This window comes from Salvelinus fontinalis, chromosome 4, assembly GCF_029448725.1.
Source record: "Salvelinus fontinalis isolate EN_2023a chromosome 4, ASM2944872v1, whole genome shotgun sequence".
Lineage (NCBI taxonomy): Eukaryota > Metazoa > Chordata > Actinopteri > Salmoniformes > Salmonidae > Salvelinus > Salvelinus fontinalis.
In genome coordinates this window covers 35693207-35709305 of record NC_074668.1, presented here as the reverse complement: position 1 = coordinate 35709305, position 16099 = coordinate 35693207, and the positions used below count along the sequence as shown (strand labels likewise).

The 16099-nt window shown below is 45.6% G+C and overlaps 1 protein-coding gene across 4 annotated transcripts in view; it reads left to right on the top strand.

Moving 5' to 3' along the window:
* Nucleotides 1-16099, top strand: part of LOC129853638 (EMI domain-containing protein 1-like) — a 76748-nt gene that overhangs the window by 19218 nt on the left and 41431 nt on the right. For all 4 annotated transcript variants that reach the window (XM_055919912.1, XM_055919908.1, XM_055919909.1 and 1 more), the window contains exons 2-3: nucleotides 7354-7467; nucleotides 7616-7719. In XM_055919912.1, coding sequence (XP_055775887.1) covers nucleotides 7415-7467; nucleotides 7616-7719 — 157 coding nt within the window. In that variant the 5' untranslated portion in view covers nucleotides 7354-7414. The remainder of the gene's footprint in view (nucleotides 1-7353; nucleotides 7468-7615; nucleotides 7720-16099) is intronic.

Genomic DNA, 16099 nt, shown 5'->3' with positions numbered 1-16099 from the left:
ACTTGGCACTATGCATTCGGGCTGGTAGCGTTCTCCTGGCATCCGTCAAACCCAAATTTGTCCGTCGGACTGCCAGATGGTGAAGCGCGATTAATCACTCCAGAGAACATGTTTCTACTGCTCCAGAGTCCAATGGCGGTGAGCTTTACACCACTCCAGCCGACGCTTGGTATTGTGCATGGTGATCTTAGGGTTGTGTGCAGCTGCTCGACCATGGAAACCCATTTCATGAAGCTCCTTCCACCCTGAAGAAGGCACAGTGATGCCAAAAAGTTGGTGTTTTACCCAATAAATTGCTGGGAGTTGATACATAAGGAGTGTGTTTTTATAGCTTACAGTTTATTCGCCGTTAGTCAGCACCTCTACACTAAATAATTTTCTCTAGGTGTGCACCAGCTCAGGTTTTTTATGAAGCTCCCGACAAACAGTTCTTGTGCTGAAGTTGTTTCCAGAGGCAGTTTGGAACTCGGTAGTGAGTGTTGCAACCGAGGACAGACGATTTTTAAGAGCTACGCGCTTCAGCCCTCGGCGGTCCCTTGTGGCCTATCACTTCTCAGTTGAGCTGTTATTGCTCCTATACCTTTCCACTTTACAATAACAGCCCCTACAGTTGACCGTGGCAGCTCTAGCAGGTCAGACATTTGACGAACTGACTTGTTGGAAAGGTGGCATCCTATGACGGTGCCACGTTAAAAGTCACTGAGCTCTTCAGTAAGGCCATTCTACTGCCAATGTTTGTCTATGGAGATTGCATGGCTATGTGCCCGATTCTATATACCTGTCAGCGACGGGTGTGTCTGAAATAGCTGTATCCATTAATTTGAAGGGGTGTCCACATACTTATGTATATACAGTGCCTTCTCCACATTTTGTTACATTACAGCCTTATTCTAAAATGTATTAAATTGCTTTTCCCCCTCATAAATCTACAGACAATACCCCATAATGACCAAACAAAAACAGATTTTATAAATTTTTGTTAATTTGTAATAAAAAAAAAGAAATATTATATTTACATTAATATTCAGACCCTTTACTCAATACTTTGTTGAAGCACCTTTGGCAGCGACTACAGCCTCGAGTCTTCTTGGGTATGACACTACAAGCTTGGCATAGCTGTATTTGGGGAGTTTCTCCCATTCTTCTCTGAAGATTCTCTAAAGCTCTGCCAGCTTGGATGCGGAGCATTGTTGCACATCAGGTCTCTCAAGAGATATTCGATCAGGTTCAAATCCAGGCTCTGGCTGGGCCTGAATTTGGACATTCAGAGACTTGTCCCGAAGCCACTGCTGCGTTGTCTTGGCTGTGTGCTTAGGGTCGTTGTCCTGTTGGTAGGTGAACCTTCGCCCCAGTCTGAGTTCCTGAGCACTCTGGAGCAGGTTTTCATCAAGGATCTCTCTGTACTTTGCTCTGTTCATCTTTGTCTCGATCCTGACTAGTCTCCCAGTCAACCTTCTGAAAAACATCCAACAACATGATGCTGCAACCACCATGCTTCACCGTAGGGATGGTGCCAGGTTTCCTCCAGAAGTGACGATTGGCATTCAGGCCAGAGAGTTCAATCTTGGTTTCATCAGATCAGAGAATCTTGTTTCTCATGGTCTGAGAGTCTTTAGGTGCCTTTTGGCAAACTCCAAGCGGGCTGTTATGTGCCTTTTACTGAGGAGTGGCTTCCGTCTGGTCACTCTACCATAAAGGCCTGATTGGTGGAGTGCTGCAGAGATGGTTTTCCTTTTGGAAGGTTCTCCCATCTCCACAGAGGAACTCTAGAGCTCTGTCAGAGTGACCATCGGGTTCTTGGTCACCTCTCTGACCAAGACCCTTCTCCCCCGATTGCTCAGTTTGGCCGGGCGGCCATCTCTAGGAAGAGTCTTGTTGGTTTCAAACTTCTTCCATTTAAGAATGTTGGAGGGCACTGTGTTCTTGGACTTTCAATGCTGCAGAACATTTTTGGTACCCTTCCCCAGATCTGTGCCTCCTGTCTCGATGCTCTACGGACAATTCCTTTGACCTCATGGCTTGGTATTTTGCTCTGACATGCACTGTCAACTATGGGACCTTTTTATAGACAGTTGTGTGCCTTTCCAAATCATGTCCAATCAATTGAATTTACCACAGGTGGACTCCAATCAAGTTGTAGAAACATCTCAAGGATGATCAATGGAAACAGGATGCACCTGAGCTCAATTTCGAGTCTCATAGCAAAGGGTCTGAATACTTATGTAAATAAGGTATTTATGTGTTTTATATTTAATACATTTGCTAACATTTCTAAAAACCTGTTTTCTCTTTCTCATTATGGGATGTGTACATTATTCAGAATTTGTATTTATTTAATCCATTTTAGAATAAGGCTGTAACGTAACAAAATGTGTAAAAAGTAAAGGGGTCTGAATACTTTCCGAAGACACCATATAATATATATATTATATGTATATATATATATATACAGTGGGGCAAAAAGGTATTTAGTCAGCCACCAATTGTGCAAGTTCTCGCACTTAAAAAGATGAGAGAGGCCTGTAATTTTCATCATAGGTACACTTCAACTATGACAGACAAAATGAGAAAAGAAATCCAGAAAATCACATTGTAGGATTTCTAATGAATTTATTTGCAAATTATGGTGGAAAATAAGTATTTGGTCAATAACAAAAAGTTTATCTCAATACTTTGTTATATACCCTTTGTTGGCAATGACAGAGGTCAAACGTTTTCTGTAAGTCTTCACAAGGTTTTCACACACTGTTGCTGGTATTTTGGCCCATTCCTCCATGCAGATCTCCTCTAGAGCAGTGATGTTTTGGGGCTATTGCTGGGCAACACGGACTTTCAACTCCCTCCAAAGATTTTCTATGGGGTTGAGATCTGGAGACTGGCTAGGCCACTCCAGGACCTTGAAATGCTTCTTACGAAGCCACTCCTTCGTTGCCCGGGCGGTGTGTTTGGGATCATTGTCATGCTGAAAGACCCAGCCACGTTTCATCTTCAATGCCCTTGCTGATGGAAGGAGGTTTTCACTCAAAATCTTACGATACATGGCCCCATTCATTCTTTCCTTTACACCGATCAGTCATCCTGGTCCCTTTGCAGAAAAACAGCCCCAAAGCATGATGTTTCCACCCCCATGCTTCACAGTAGGTATGGTGTTCTTTGGATGCAACTCAGCATTCTTTGTCCTCCAAACACGACTAGTTGAGTTTTTACCAAAAAGTTCTATTTTGGTTTCATCTGACCATATGACATTCTCCCAATCTTCTTCTGGATCATCCAAATGCTCTCTAGCAAACTTCAGACGGGCCTGGACATGTACTGGCTTAAGCAGGGGGACACGTCTGGCACTGCAGGATTTGAGTCCCTGGCGGCGTAGTGTGTTACTGATGGTAGGCTTTGTTACTTTGGTCCCAGCTCTCTGCAGGTCATTGTGTGGTTCTGGGATTTTTGCTCACCGTTCTTGTGATCATTTTGACCCCACGGGGTGAGATCTTGCGTGGAACCCCAGATCGAGGGAGATTATCAGTGTCTTCCATTTCCTAATAATTGCTCCCACAGTTGATTTCTTCAAACCAAGCTGCTTACCTATTGCAGATTCAGTCTACACAGCCTGGTGCAGGTCTACAATTTTGTTTCTGGTGTCCTTTGACAGCTCTTTGGTCTTGGCCATAGTGGAGTTTGGAGTGTGACTGTTTGAGGTTGTGGACAGGTGTCTTTTATACTGATAACAAGTTCAAACAGGTGCCATTAATACAGGTAACGAGTGGAGGACAGAGGAGCCTCTTAAAGAAGAAGTTACAGGTCTGTGAGAGCCAGAAATCTTGCTTGTTTGTAGGTGACCAAATACTTATTTTCCACCATAATTTGCAAATAAATTCATTAAAAATCCTAGAATGTGATTCTCTGGATTTTTCTTCTCATTTTGTCTGTCATAGTTGAAGTGTACCTATGATGAAAATTACAGGCCTCTCTCATATTTTTAAGTGGGAGAACTTGCACAATTGGTGGCTGACTAAATACTTTTTTGCCCCACTGTATATAGTAGTTACACACAGTCATTGGTTTAAACAACCTGCCACATATGCAAACATCATGACACTAGTAATATAATAATCAAATCATAGTATTACTATGAAGTACACAGAGACTCCTCTGCTGTTCTGTGTTCATATACTAAACAGATGGGGATATGGTAATTGTTTTCCATGTTCTGCCCTCTTCTCAGCCCAAGCCATATGAGGGTGATCATAGTATTTGTACACTTTGTTGTTAACAAAAGACTGCTAACACATGTTGGCTCTAATAGCCTCCGTGTAGATTTCTCTCTGTGTCGCTCCATGTTTCCTTGATTTATGGTTGTCGACTTGAGGGATGAGAAGTACATCCAAACACATATCAATAGGACTTTGTCTCGTCTGGGCTTTGCAGGGTTTGTATCATAAACTCCTCTAGGTTCTCCTCAGTTTGCTCTCACTCTGGTTTATAAAACAGTTAGAAAACATTTTTTATGTGTGTTTTGTTTTGTCCCTCATCCGGTCTGTGTTGCCGGTGGTTTTTAATTCTTGCTCTATGTCGGACATGTTTAATGAATACCATCGAGAGGTTTTCCCCCCTTATTTCTATGAGCATTGTTTCCCTTGTTAGCATTTTCTTCCGACCAATAATGCAATGATTGAAACCATCCCATAGCTCCTCTCCTAATCAGGCTCAGATTTCTCCTCTACACAGCACAGCACAGGCAAACAGATATGGTCCTGGCTGACTAACATGGACAAGACCTGGTTCAGGTTAATTAGTACACTACTCCACTGACTCTATGTCTTTGGCTGAATGTGGTCCAAAATAAATCTAAGAACCAAGACCTTCATTAGTTGTGAGAGCTTTATGTAGTGACAGTAAATATACAGAGCCTTTATAGAGGCTACATAAAAACTGAGAGGTAAATGTAAAGCTTTGGTGTTTAACTTCTTAAAAGACACACTCTGACCAATGAGGGCTTCTGTGTCTGATATTGACCTGTGAGGGAGTGGGCCTATGCCTTACTATTAACCTGTGTTTGAAACTCACTCTAATGTGTGGGACCCCCCCCCCCCCCCCCCCTCTCTGTTCCCCCTCAGTGGCTCTGCCTCTCAAGAGACCCAGGGGGGGAAAGCCAGCGGATGTGTATTGATAAGGGAAAGACTGCAATGTCAACACAGCCAACAATGCAGTCCTGCAAGTCTCACGGCCAATTGAACTTGTGTAAACACCATAAAGGACTTTGAAAAGAAAGGGGAAAGAATGAGAGGAAAGACTCAAAACCCCCGGGATGAGTAGACTTAGGCTTATGGAGAGCGAGGCTATGGCTAATTTCCCTTTGTGTGCATATGTGTACGTACGTACAGTACCAGTCAAAAGTTTGGACACAAATACTCATTCAAAGGTTTTTTGTTATTTTTTACTATTTTCTACATTGTAGAATAATAGTGAAGAAATCAAAACAATGAAATAACACATATGGAATCATGTAGTAACCAAAAAAGTGTTAAACAAATTCAAATACATTTTATATTTGAGATTCTTCAAAGTAGCCACCCTTTGCCTTGATGACAGCTTTGCACACTCTTGGCATTCTTTCAGCCAGCTTCACCTGGAATGCTTTTCCAACATTCTGGAAGGAGTTCCCACGTATGCTGAGCATTTTTTGGCTGCTTTTCCTTCACTCTGAGCTCCAACTCATCCCAAACCATCTCAATTGGGTTGAGGTTGGGTGATTGTGGATGCCATGTCATCTGATGCAGCACTCCATCACTCTCCTTCTTGGTCAAATAGCCCTTACACATCCTGGAGGTGTGTTGGGTCATTGTCCTGTTGAAAAACAAATGATAGTCCCACTAAGCGCAAACCAGATAGGATGGCCTATTTCTGTAGAATGCTGTGGTAGCCATGCTGTTTAAGTGTACCTTGATTTCTAAATAAATCACTGACAGTGTCACCAGCAAAGCACCCCCACACCATCACACCTCCTCCTTCATGCTTCACGGTGGGAACCACACATGCTGAGATCATCCGTTCACCTACTCTCCGTCTCACAAAGACACGGCGGTTGGAATCAAAATCTTAAATTTGGACTCATCAGACCAAAGGACAGATTTCCACCTGTCTAATGTCCATTGATCATGTTTCTTGGCCCAAGCAAGTCTCTTCTTCATCTTGGTATCCTTTAGTAGTGGTTTCTTTGCAGAAATTCGACCATGAAGGTCTGATTCACGCAGTCTCCTCTGTTACTTGAATTCTGTGAGGTGCTTTCTGAGGCTGGTAACTCTAATGAACTTATCCTCTGCAGCAGATGTAACTCTGGGTCTTCCTTTCCTGTGGCGGTCCTCATGAGAGTCAGTTTCATCGTAGCGCTTGATGGTTTTTGCGACTGCACTTGAAGTAACTTTCAAAGTTTTAAAAATGTTCTGGATTGACTGACATTCATGTCATAAAGTAATGATGGACTGTCGTTTCTCTTTGCTTATTTGAGCTGTTCTTGCCATAATATGGAGTTGGTCTTTTACCAAATAGGACTATCTTCTGTATACCATCCCTACCTTGTCACAACACAACTGATTGGCTCAAACGCATTAAGAAGGAAAGAAACTCCACAAACTTAACTTCTAACAAGGCACACCTGTTAATTGAAATGCATTCCTACCTCATGAAGCTGGTTAAGAGAATGTCAAGAGTGTGCAAAGCTGTCATCAAGGCAAAGGGTGGCTACTTTGAAGAATCAAACACATATTTTTATTTGTTTAATACTACATGATTCCATATGTGTTATTCCATAGTGTTCATGTCTTCACTATTATTCTACACTGTAGAAAATCGTAAAAGATTAAGAAAAACCCTTGAATGAGTAGGTTTGTCCAAACTTTTGACTGGTACTGTATGTGTGTGTGAGAGAGATAAATATATTGTGGGTGTTTAATCAGATAATGATATGACCACCTGTTGCTTGTAGTTTTGTAGAACAGGTGTGGAGGAGAACTGAAGCCAATAGTACATTTGCCTTCCCTTTTGTCTTGTTGACTTTGAGTGCGTGTGCTAAACCTGCTCTGTGTCTCCCCCTCTCCCTCTCCCTCTCCTCTCTCTCTCTCCCTCTCTCTCTCCTCCCTCTCTCCTCCCTCTCTCTCTCCCTCTCTCTCTCCTCCCTCCCTCTCTCTCTCCCTCTCTCTCCTCCCTCTCTCTCTCCTCCCTGTCTCTCTCCCTCTCTCTCTCCTCCCTCTCTCTCTCTCTCTTTCTCTCCTCCCTCTCTCTCTCCCTCTCTCTCTCCTCCCTCTCTCTCTCCCTCTCTCTCTCCTCCCTCTCTCTCTCCCTCTCGCCACTCTCTCTCAGGAACTGGTGTCCCCACACGGTCACTAAGACAGTGACGTGCCAGGTGCAGAATGGGACAACCATGCAACGTGTCTACCAGACATGTCGTTGGCCACAGGGATGCACAGGGGGCAGGTGAGTCTCTCTAACCCAAAACACAGCATGTCGAAACCTCATGAACACACCCTACATCTACAGCTTGAAGAATGAGCCACACGATCAGAGGAACTGGTTCCTCCTTACCCTGTTTGTGAAAATTGGCCTGTGCGTGTGTGTTCCTCAGCTACCGGACAGTGGTCAGACCCTCCTATAAGGTGGTGTACCGTGCCGTCACCTCTCTGGAGTGGAAGTGCTGTCCAGGCTACAGCGGTACCGCATGTGAAGAAGGTAAGAGGGCAACAGAGGGATTTATGCACTTACAGACTTTTCAGATCTTCTCCAGTTGAGCATGTCTCTGTACTTCTCTCATTTCTGGTCCCTGTAGTGTCTTTCTCTCACCTCTCTGCATCTCATTTTCTCTCTCTCTCTCTCTCTCTCTCTCTCTCTCTCTCTCTCTATCTCTCTCTCTCTCTCTCTCTCTCTCTCTCTCTCTCTCTCTCACTCACTCACTCACTCACTCACTCACTCACTCACTCACTCACTCACTCACTCACTCACTCACTCACTCACTCACTCACTCACTCACTCACTCACTCACTCACTCACTCACTCACTCACTCTCTGCGCTCCTCTGCTTGACTGGCAGTGCTCCCAACTGAAAAGCAGAACAATGAGGACATAAGGTTTTGGTGAGAAGAGAGAGAGAGAGACCCCAGGATGTGAGAGTGATTAAGGGCTGAGGTAGTTAATCATGTGGATGTGTAGTCCTGGAGGCCTGGAGCCGGGTTCTGACGCGGCTCTGAGAGGGAGCCAGCCCCTCAGCCGTGGGGTGGAGGGGGAAACCGTGACGACCAGACAGCTGCCAGGATGCCTTGGCTCTCCCCTCCCACTTCCTCCGTCTCTCCACACTCTCACTTCTCTTTTCACTCTGTCGTTTGGTTAACGTTCTCTCACTCTGGTTTGATATCTCTCTAATTTCTCTCTCTTTTTTTCTCATCCCTTTCTCCAAGTTATCTTTTCTGACTTATCTGAAGTTCAATAGTGTATCTAGGTCTTTGTTCTATTCCCCATTTCCATCAGCACACCTCTCAGTCTCTATCGTTCTCTGTGTTATCCAGTATTCCCAGTTCCCCACTGTGTTAGTCTCCTAGGAGTTCCTCCGAACGAATATATGAGTAATATGACTAAAGTGTTTGGTTATTTCCGCTAGGATACCCCTCTGTTTGCCTGCATCATAACAAAACATTCAAACTTTCCAATGGTCTTGTGTTAACCTCACATCAGGATCTCAGGGCAGAGCCAACAGCCTACATTTTATTAATCTTCTAGGTTTTTACATGTCCAACTTCACAGTCATTGAAGCACATAAGGTCAATTATTTTTTGTGGTTTAGAGTTATATAGTCCAGCTGCAAGTATGTTGTCATCCTCTACCATGCTAACTCTCTGTTATTGCTCTTCTGATCATTTCAACTCCAGTAGCTCCCCCCGTCCATGCGACCACGCCCCCACACACACCTCTCCTCACCCCTCTCACCCAGAACAGAACAGAGCCTAATGATTTCCCTTGGTCCTGGCTGGCCCCCTGTCTCAGCCTTGTCCGGGGTACAGGGTGGAGTGACTGTTTGTCCCAGGACTTGGGACTGTTAGTGTTCTGGGTGGAACTGTAAATCGTTGAGCTTTGTGACACAGATTACTATGTTAAAACATTGAGTTCTCAGTGGTGTTGACATGGGACTGCAGTTTCCCTCTCCAACCAGCCCACTCCTCCCAGGTGAGCTAACAGTTTCTCTGGGGCCTCCCAGGGGCCCGCTGCTGGGTGCTGTAAGGGGGCCTATTTTGGGAGAAATTACTCCACTTCTCCCACCAGCACACCGTTTACACATGTTGACACAAGGTGTGCACATGTAACACATACTCGGATACAGGGTACAAGACACTCAAAAACACCCATATGTGCATGGATGAAAACAGGCTACCGAGATATAATATATACACACACACACACACACACACACACACACACACACACACACACACACACACACACACACACACACACACACACACACACACACACACACACACACACACACACACACACACACACACACACACACACACTGTCAACATAATTATCCAATTATGTGCTGTGGGAGATTCCCTCTGGTTGTCATAGAGGGCTGTGGTGGGGGTTTGACTGGAGGGTGGGGGGGGGGGGGGGGGGGGGGGGGATTAGGCACTTATCAGAGTGCCCTTCTTGGTGGCTCAGATCACAGGCAGCGCTGAGTGGAAGTGACAGCTACTATTCGGAGAGAGCTGTGCTGAAGCACCGTGGATAGCATCCAGGCCTCCGGCGCTCTGTAGGAGAGGCCCCTGACAGCACACAATCTGATACCCCTCCTCTCAGCCCCCTCATCCCCTTTCTTAGGGAGCAAAAACCAGCGACATGGGGATGACTGGAGATAGGATAGCACAAATTGTTGACATAGCGTTGTCAAGGAAATTTAGAGCGCCACTCACAGGTTCATTGAGTGTGAGGTCAAGTACAAGCTGTGTGCTTGTCCCTCTGCTGCCTGTTTGCTGTCTGACTCTCACAGACTGTGGAAAATGTGCATGATCCTCTCATTTACTTTACCTCCCCTACCTCTACCTCCTCTGTACTGCACCACTACCCTAACTGACTCCCCCGCAGGGCTGGTCAGCATTACTGCATCCGTCACCACAGCAAACAGGCAGACTGGGGGGATGAGAGTAGAGGTGAGATTGAATGATAGCAAACCTCCTCAGTCAGGAAAAGGCAGAGCGGTGAGGGCGCTGGCTGTAATCTTAGTGCTCAGTATTGGTGTTTTCCTTCGCTCACTTTTCTGAGTTCAGCCTATGTTCCATTACATATGTGTACTCTCTGACCCTGTTGTGGGGTTTGGAGTTTGGTCCTTCCCCCCTTGCTGCTCCCCTGCCTGCTGACTAGGGGTTCTGACTGACTGTCTGGTCTGTCTGACCTAGAGGTAACACATCTCTGTTTTAGTTTAGAGCCCCTAGATGTGTTTTCCCCAGTCCCAAGGACCCTGGGAGCAGAGTGCACCAACCCAGGATGAGTGAGCGCATGTTATTGGACGGGTTCAGGTCACTCTGGCACCTGAGAGACTCTCTCGTCCAATCAGAGGTTCCCATGAGATCTGTGGCCTGTTGGCTCCACCATGATCCAGCCCAGGGGCTCCAAAAACAAAACATTACATCACACCATGGCGGGTAACAGAAAAACAGCCAGAGAATCAATGTGGAGTAAGATAACACTGTATTAAACCACCCCTCATATTGCTCTCTGTTTCTCAGGCCCCCACCCCAATCTCAATCATTGGCTCAAATTCCAGACCAGTGGTGTAATTACTAGGTCCTAATTGTTTTCTTTGAGGTTGGGGAGATATTGTCTTACTGCTGGACATGGAGCACGATGAGCTTATTGACACACTTTCATAAGCTTTCAGATAACAGGGATATCCCTTCACCCTTCCAAATAACACTATCAAAAGTAAACCCCATTTCGATAGCAATTTTATTATAACAGAATTTCAAATATATTCCATACAGGCTAGACTATGACATCCAATCTAGCTGTCAAACACATCAGTGTGCCTACAGTATCAAATACGGCATCAAATGGAGATCCTAGTCTCTCTGACATATAAACTGTGATAGTATTCATGTCTCTCTCAGGTCAGGTGTGTTAGTTGGCGTACTGTCCTTGTCCTCTGCTGTGACTGAGTTATGTGAGGATATAGTGTGAGGATGACACTGGGAGACTCCAGTTGATATCATGGATTGTACTTGATATATAGAGAGAGGCACTTGAAAGCAACTCACCACCACAGCAGAGTATCTCAGGAGGGGGCGGCAGGCAGGCAGGCAGGCAGGCAGGCAGGCAGGCAGGCAGGCAGCACATTGAGACATTAGGGAGGAGGTTTTGCTGAATTAGCAAGGTTGTCGATGCTCTGCGAGAGAGTCCCCATCAATGTCTCTCAGCCAAGCTGAGGCTGCGGTTTCCGGGCCGCAATTACGCCGTGGCCGGGAGGTAGAGGCGCGGCGTCTGCAATAAGCCGCAGAACTGTAATCTGTGTTTTCACAGCTCAGCGTGGCTTATCAGAGGCCTACACTCTAAGCCCCTTGCTTTTAACATCACTGGGCTGCAGCTTGCCATTAGCAAGGGCAGTGTGGGAGTATGTGGGTGCTGGTGTGTTTGTGTGTGTGGGTGGGTGGGAGAGCGAGGTGTTGAGGATTTGTATAGTGAAGGATACAGCTGTTAAGCATGATTAGCTGTTTTAATGGCTGCAGTTTCTAGTAGCTGTAAATCGAAAGACCTAGTGTGAGGTCCCGGGTTTGGGGCCTGCACGAGGCCAGTTCCTCTCTTTGAGTGCCGACCTCAACTCCCACTCCTCTTGGACCACACAAAGGAGCGCTGTCAAAAACAAAATATGCTGACCCAACATAAAGCCACCATTTTCCTGAGCTGACCCTGAAGTGGTCCTTCTCCCTCCTTCCATCCACACACCCTGGGTCCCCCAATCCCTGTGTTTGTATAAACAGGTTGTAAAACCACTGGAACACTCACATGTACAGTGGGGTCTGAAATGATTGGCACCCTTGAAAACGATGAACAATAATGACTGTATAAAATAAATAATTCAAATACTGAGCTATGTATCGCATGCCCAACAAATTGGGAAACTATATTATTTTATACAAATACAATTACTTAAGTAATACTTTTTTTCTCAAAATGGTAGGGGACCAAATTATTAGCACCCCTAAAGATTATTTTAAATAAAGTAGTCAAAAGTTTAGTATTTGGTCCCATATTCCTAGCATGCAATGACTACATCAAGCTTTTGAATCATGTGAGCAGTTAGTTTTGGTTGTGTTTCAGATGATGTTGTGCCCAATAAAAATGAATAGTAAATAATGTATTGTGTCATTTAAGAGTCACTTGTACATTTTTCTAAACACTTCTACATTAATGTGGATGCTACCATGATTGCAGATCATCCTGAATGAGTGTTAATAATGATGAGTGAGAAAGTTACAGAGGGTCAAAGATCATACCCCTAAGACCTGCTAATCTCCCCTGTTATTGGTAATGGTGAGAGATTAGCATGTTTTGACTATTTTATTTATAAGAAACTTTAGGGGTGTCAATAAATTTGACTCCTATCTTTTCGAGAAAAAGTATTATTACTTGTTCAACTAAATCTCTTTCTCTGAACAGTTGTATGAGTATAAATTAAGAAAATCAAATTTTTGTGGAGAATACAATATAGCTCAGTATTTGAATTATTATTGCTTATCTTTATCAAGGGTGTCAATCATTTTTGACCCCACTGTACATACACACACATACATACACACGCTTACTGATTTATTTAAAAGGAAACATAGACACACACGTCACATTTCACACACATGCACGTTCAGATACACTCACAACACAGGAGGTTGGTGGCACCTTAATTTGGAAGGACGGGTTTGTGGTAATGGTTGGAACGGAATGAGTGGAATGGTATCAAATACATCAACCACATGGTTTGATGCCATTCATTTCGCTCCGTTCCAGCCATTATTATGAGCCGTCCTCCCCTCAGCAGCCTCCACTGACTTAAAATCACCCACAAAACATGATTTACACAGACACACATACCCACAAAGGCATCCTATGCATACACACAGACAGGCATGCCCCCAGCAGAATGCAAACAGGCCTGTGCGGAGATTCATGGGCGTGTAAATGGCGAGCGACAGCAGCACAAGTGGCAAGCCCTTATTGGAAACAGCTGAGGCGAGGGGAGCTGAGGGCCCCAGATGAGATTAGAGGTGGGAGCGTCTTGCTCCTCGCTTCTCCACTCAGTCGGGAATAGTCACAACAGCCATTCATTATAAAATGACACCAGTCATTTTACCAATGTGACCAGCCATCAATTAACTAAAGCAAACAGGGAAAATGAAGCATTTTTTCTCCCTGTTTGCCCCTCTGTCGTGCTCCTCTGTTGATGTTTGTGCTCATTTGTTAGAGTGGTAATGGTAAAGAGTTGTTTTAGACTATTTCGAAGTATATTTTCGAGGAAACCAACTATTGCCACAGGTCAGATGAGTGTTGAGATTCCTTGTGCTGCATGCAGGTCAGTATATTTATGGTTCCCTGGCCTCCGTTCTGAGTCCCTAGGGGGGCGTAAATTATTGAAAATCATGCTTCTTCTTCTTCTGGGGAAATGGACCCAGCAGGCAAAGCTAGAACTTGTAAGGCTGCAGGGATGAAAATAGTGAAGCTGTGCACACACACACACACACACACACACACACACACACACACACACACACACACACACACACACACACACACACACACACACACACACACACACACACACACACACACACACAGTCCTGCCCCATGGCAGACACAATGCGCTCCTCTGTCCCCAATAAATCAGAGGCATTTCCTCTCACCCTGCAGTTTAACAGGGCCTGTGTGGGCTGTATGAGTGACCCGTAAACCCACAGGGCCCTGCACAGCAAAGGACTATCAATGAGAAGAGGCAGAAAGATGCGGAGAGAGATAAGAGGGGGAAGAAAGGGGGAAGAGGAAGGGAAACTAGGGTTTTGACATCTAAAAAAGAACCCTCCACTATCCTATTCTTTTGGGGGGGGGGGGGGGGGGGGGGGGGGGGGGGGGTCAGTGCCGCTACTGACATCACCCTTCATCTCCCTGTGTTAGCCTCAGTTCTCAGGAGTAGCTAGCGGTGTAGAGGTCAGTCATGGTGTGGTATGGTGCTGCAGCCCTCAACTGTCTCTGCTCTACATCCTAAGTGATGTCATCAGAGGTTTCACTAGGCCTGTCTGCTGTCCCTCAACCCCTCAGAGTGTAAACTAATTACCATCCCTCAACCCACCAAGGCACCATTCAGAGGTAGTGAGTGACATGTAGTAGTTAGAACACATACTCTAGCTTTCCTGTGGCCATGAGGTATATGTCTCTGTGTTTTGACGTCGTTGAGTCTGAGACAATGGCAGCATTGATGGGGATGGCCTGTGCTCCCAGGGGGCTGGTGGTAATGTACTGTACAGCCCTGATGAGTTCACCTGGCCTGCGCTGCCTGGCTCCCAATGGGACTGCCCTCCCTCCATCTGTGGATCTCTTTCACAGAGGGACCTCCACTCATTCCCTATACCACCTCTCCTCTTTTCTTTGAATCTCTCTTCTACCTCTCTCCTCGCCTTACCGTGTCAATCTCTCCACTCTCTTCTCCTCTCCTGTCTTCTCACATCCTCATTCCTCTTCTTTTCTATCCTTTAGTCTGCTGTGTCTCTCCTTCCCTTTTCTCTCTCCTTGTGCAGTGTGTCAGTACTGGCTGCCTCTCAATCCTCCACACTGCCAGGTCTCTCTTTCTCTCTTACTTATCTCTTTATTATTTTTATTAAAGCCCTGGGCAGCCTCAGATATGAATCAGAATGAAATCTCCCTCCTCCTCTTCTCTTCTTCTCTTCTCCTCTTTTCTCCCTCCCTCCTGCAGTTGTGTCCAGATGCTGCAAGGTAGAATGTTTAGTATGAAACCAGCATGTAAACAATGCTAGCAGTTGCTATGTTGGTGCTGTGTATCATTCTGTTTATATGCAGTATCCGTTTGAGGTTTTGTGTACTCCCAGAAGTCTTAATTGTCTTGTTGCACATTTGTCATCTATAAGAGTGCAAAAACATATTATGACACCACATGAGAATGACTCAAGTGTTTTGGTCCAATGGGCTGGGATTGAGGAAGGAGCTATCTAACCCAGGCCACACCTCTCCCCACCACCACACTCCCTTATCCCAAACCACAGACAGACCGACAACCACAACAGAGCATTGGACTGCGGTGGACGGACAGGTGGTGAGGACAACATTTATGACCCCTCATTTCAAGGACCTCCCAAAATCCCTCTTCTTGCTCTTCCTCTAAGACCCAGCCCTTCAAACCTGGGGCCGCTAGATGGATGAGGGGACTCAGGTTGCAGTCACATTGGTGTCCCCACTCCTCTCCCCTCAGTGGCTGCTGCTGACGTGGTGGAGGGAGGTAGTGCTGAGTCAGAAAGAGAAGCGGTCTGGGGATAGTTAGTTCTGGGTTGAGAAGGGGCTGAAGAAGAATACGTTTTTTTTTGGATGAGCTGCACTTACACACAGGCTAATTGGAGACATGCCTGGCTCTGTGAGAAGCAATCAGAGAAAACCGAGTACACTGCTTCCCTCTGGGCTCTGTGGAACCAAATGCCTTGACTGGGGGAAAATTACTTCCCTTCATAGGGTGGTACAGGGAATAATGGAAGGTATGATCAGATGACGGATATATGAGACCAAATGAAAGTGATTGGCTGGCAGACAGGCTGTGCATTTACAGTAGGGTGTGGCGGGGATAGATGAAGTGTGAAGATCTCTGATAAGACCCATGAGTGACCCATCCCTCATCATGTGTGTCTTGTGTGTGTGTATATGTGCGTGTCTGTGTCTTTGTCTGGATTGTGCCACATGTGAGACAGTGACAGTCCTCCTCAGCACAGCCATTTATCTGGCACTGAGTGTACGTTCACACATGCGCCAGACTGATGAGGAGCGTTTCCCTCTGCAGTGTGCTGTTTACCTACTA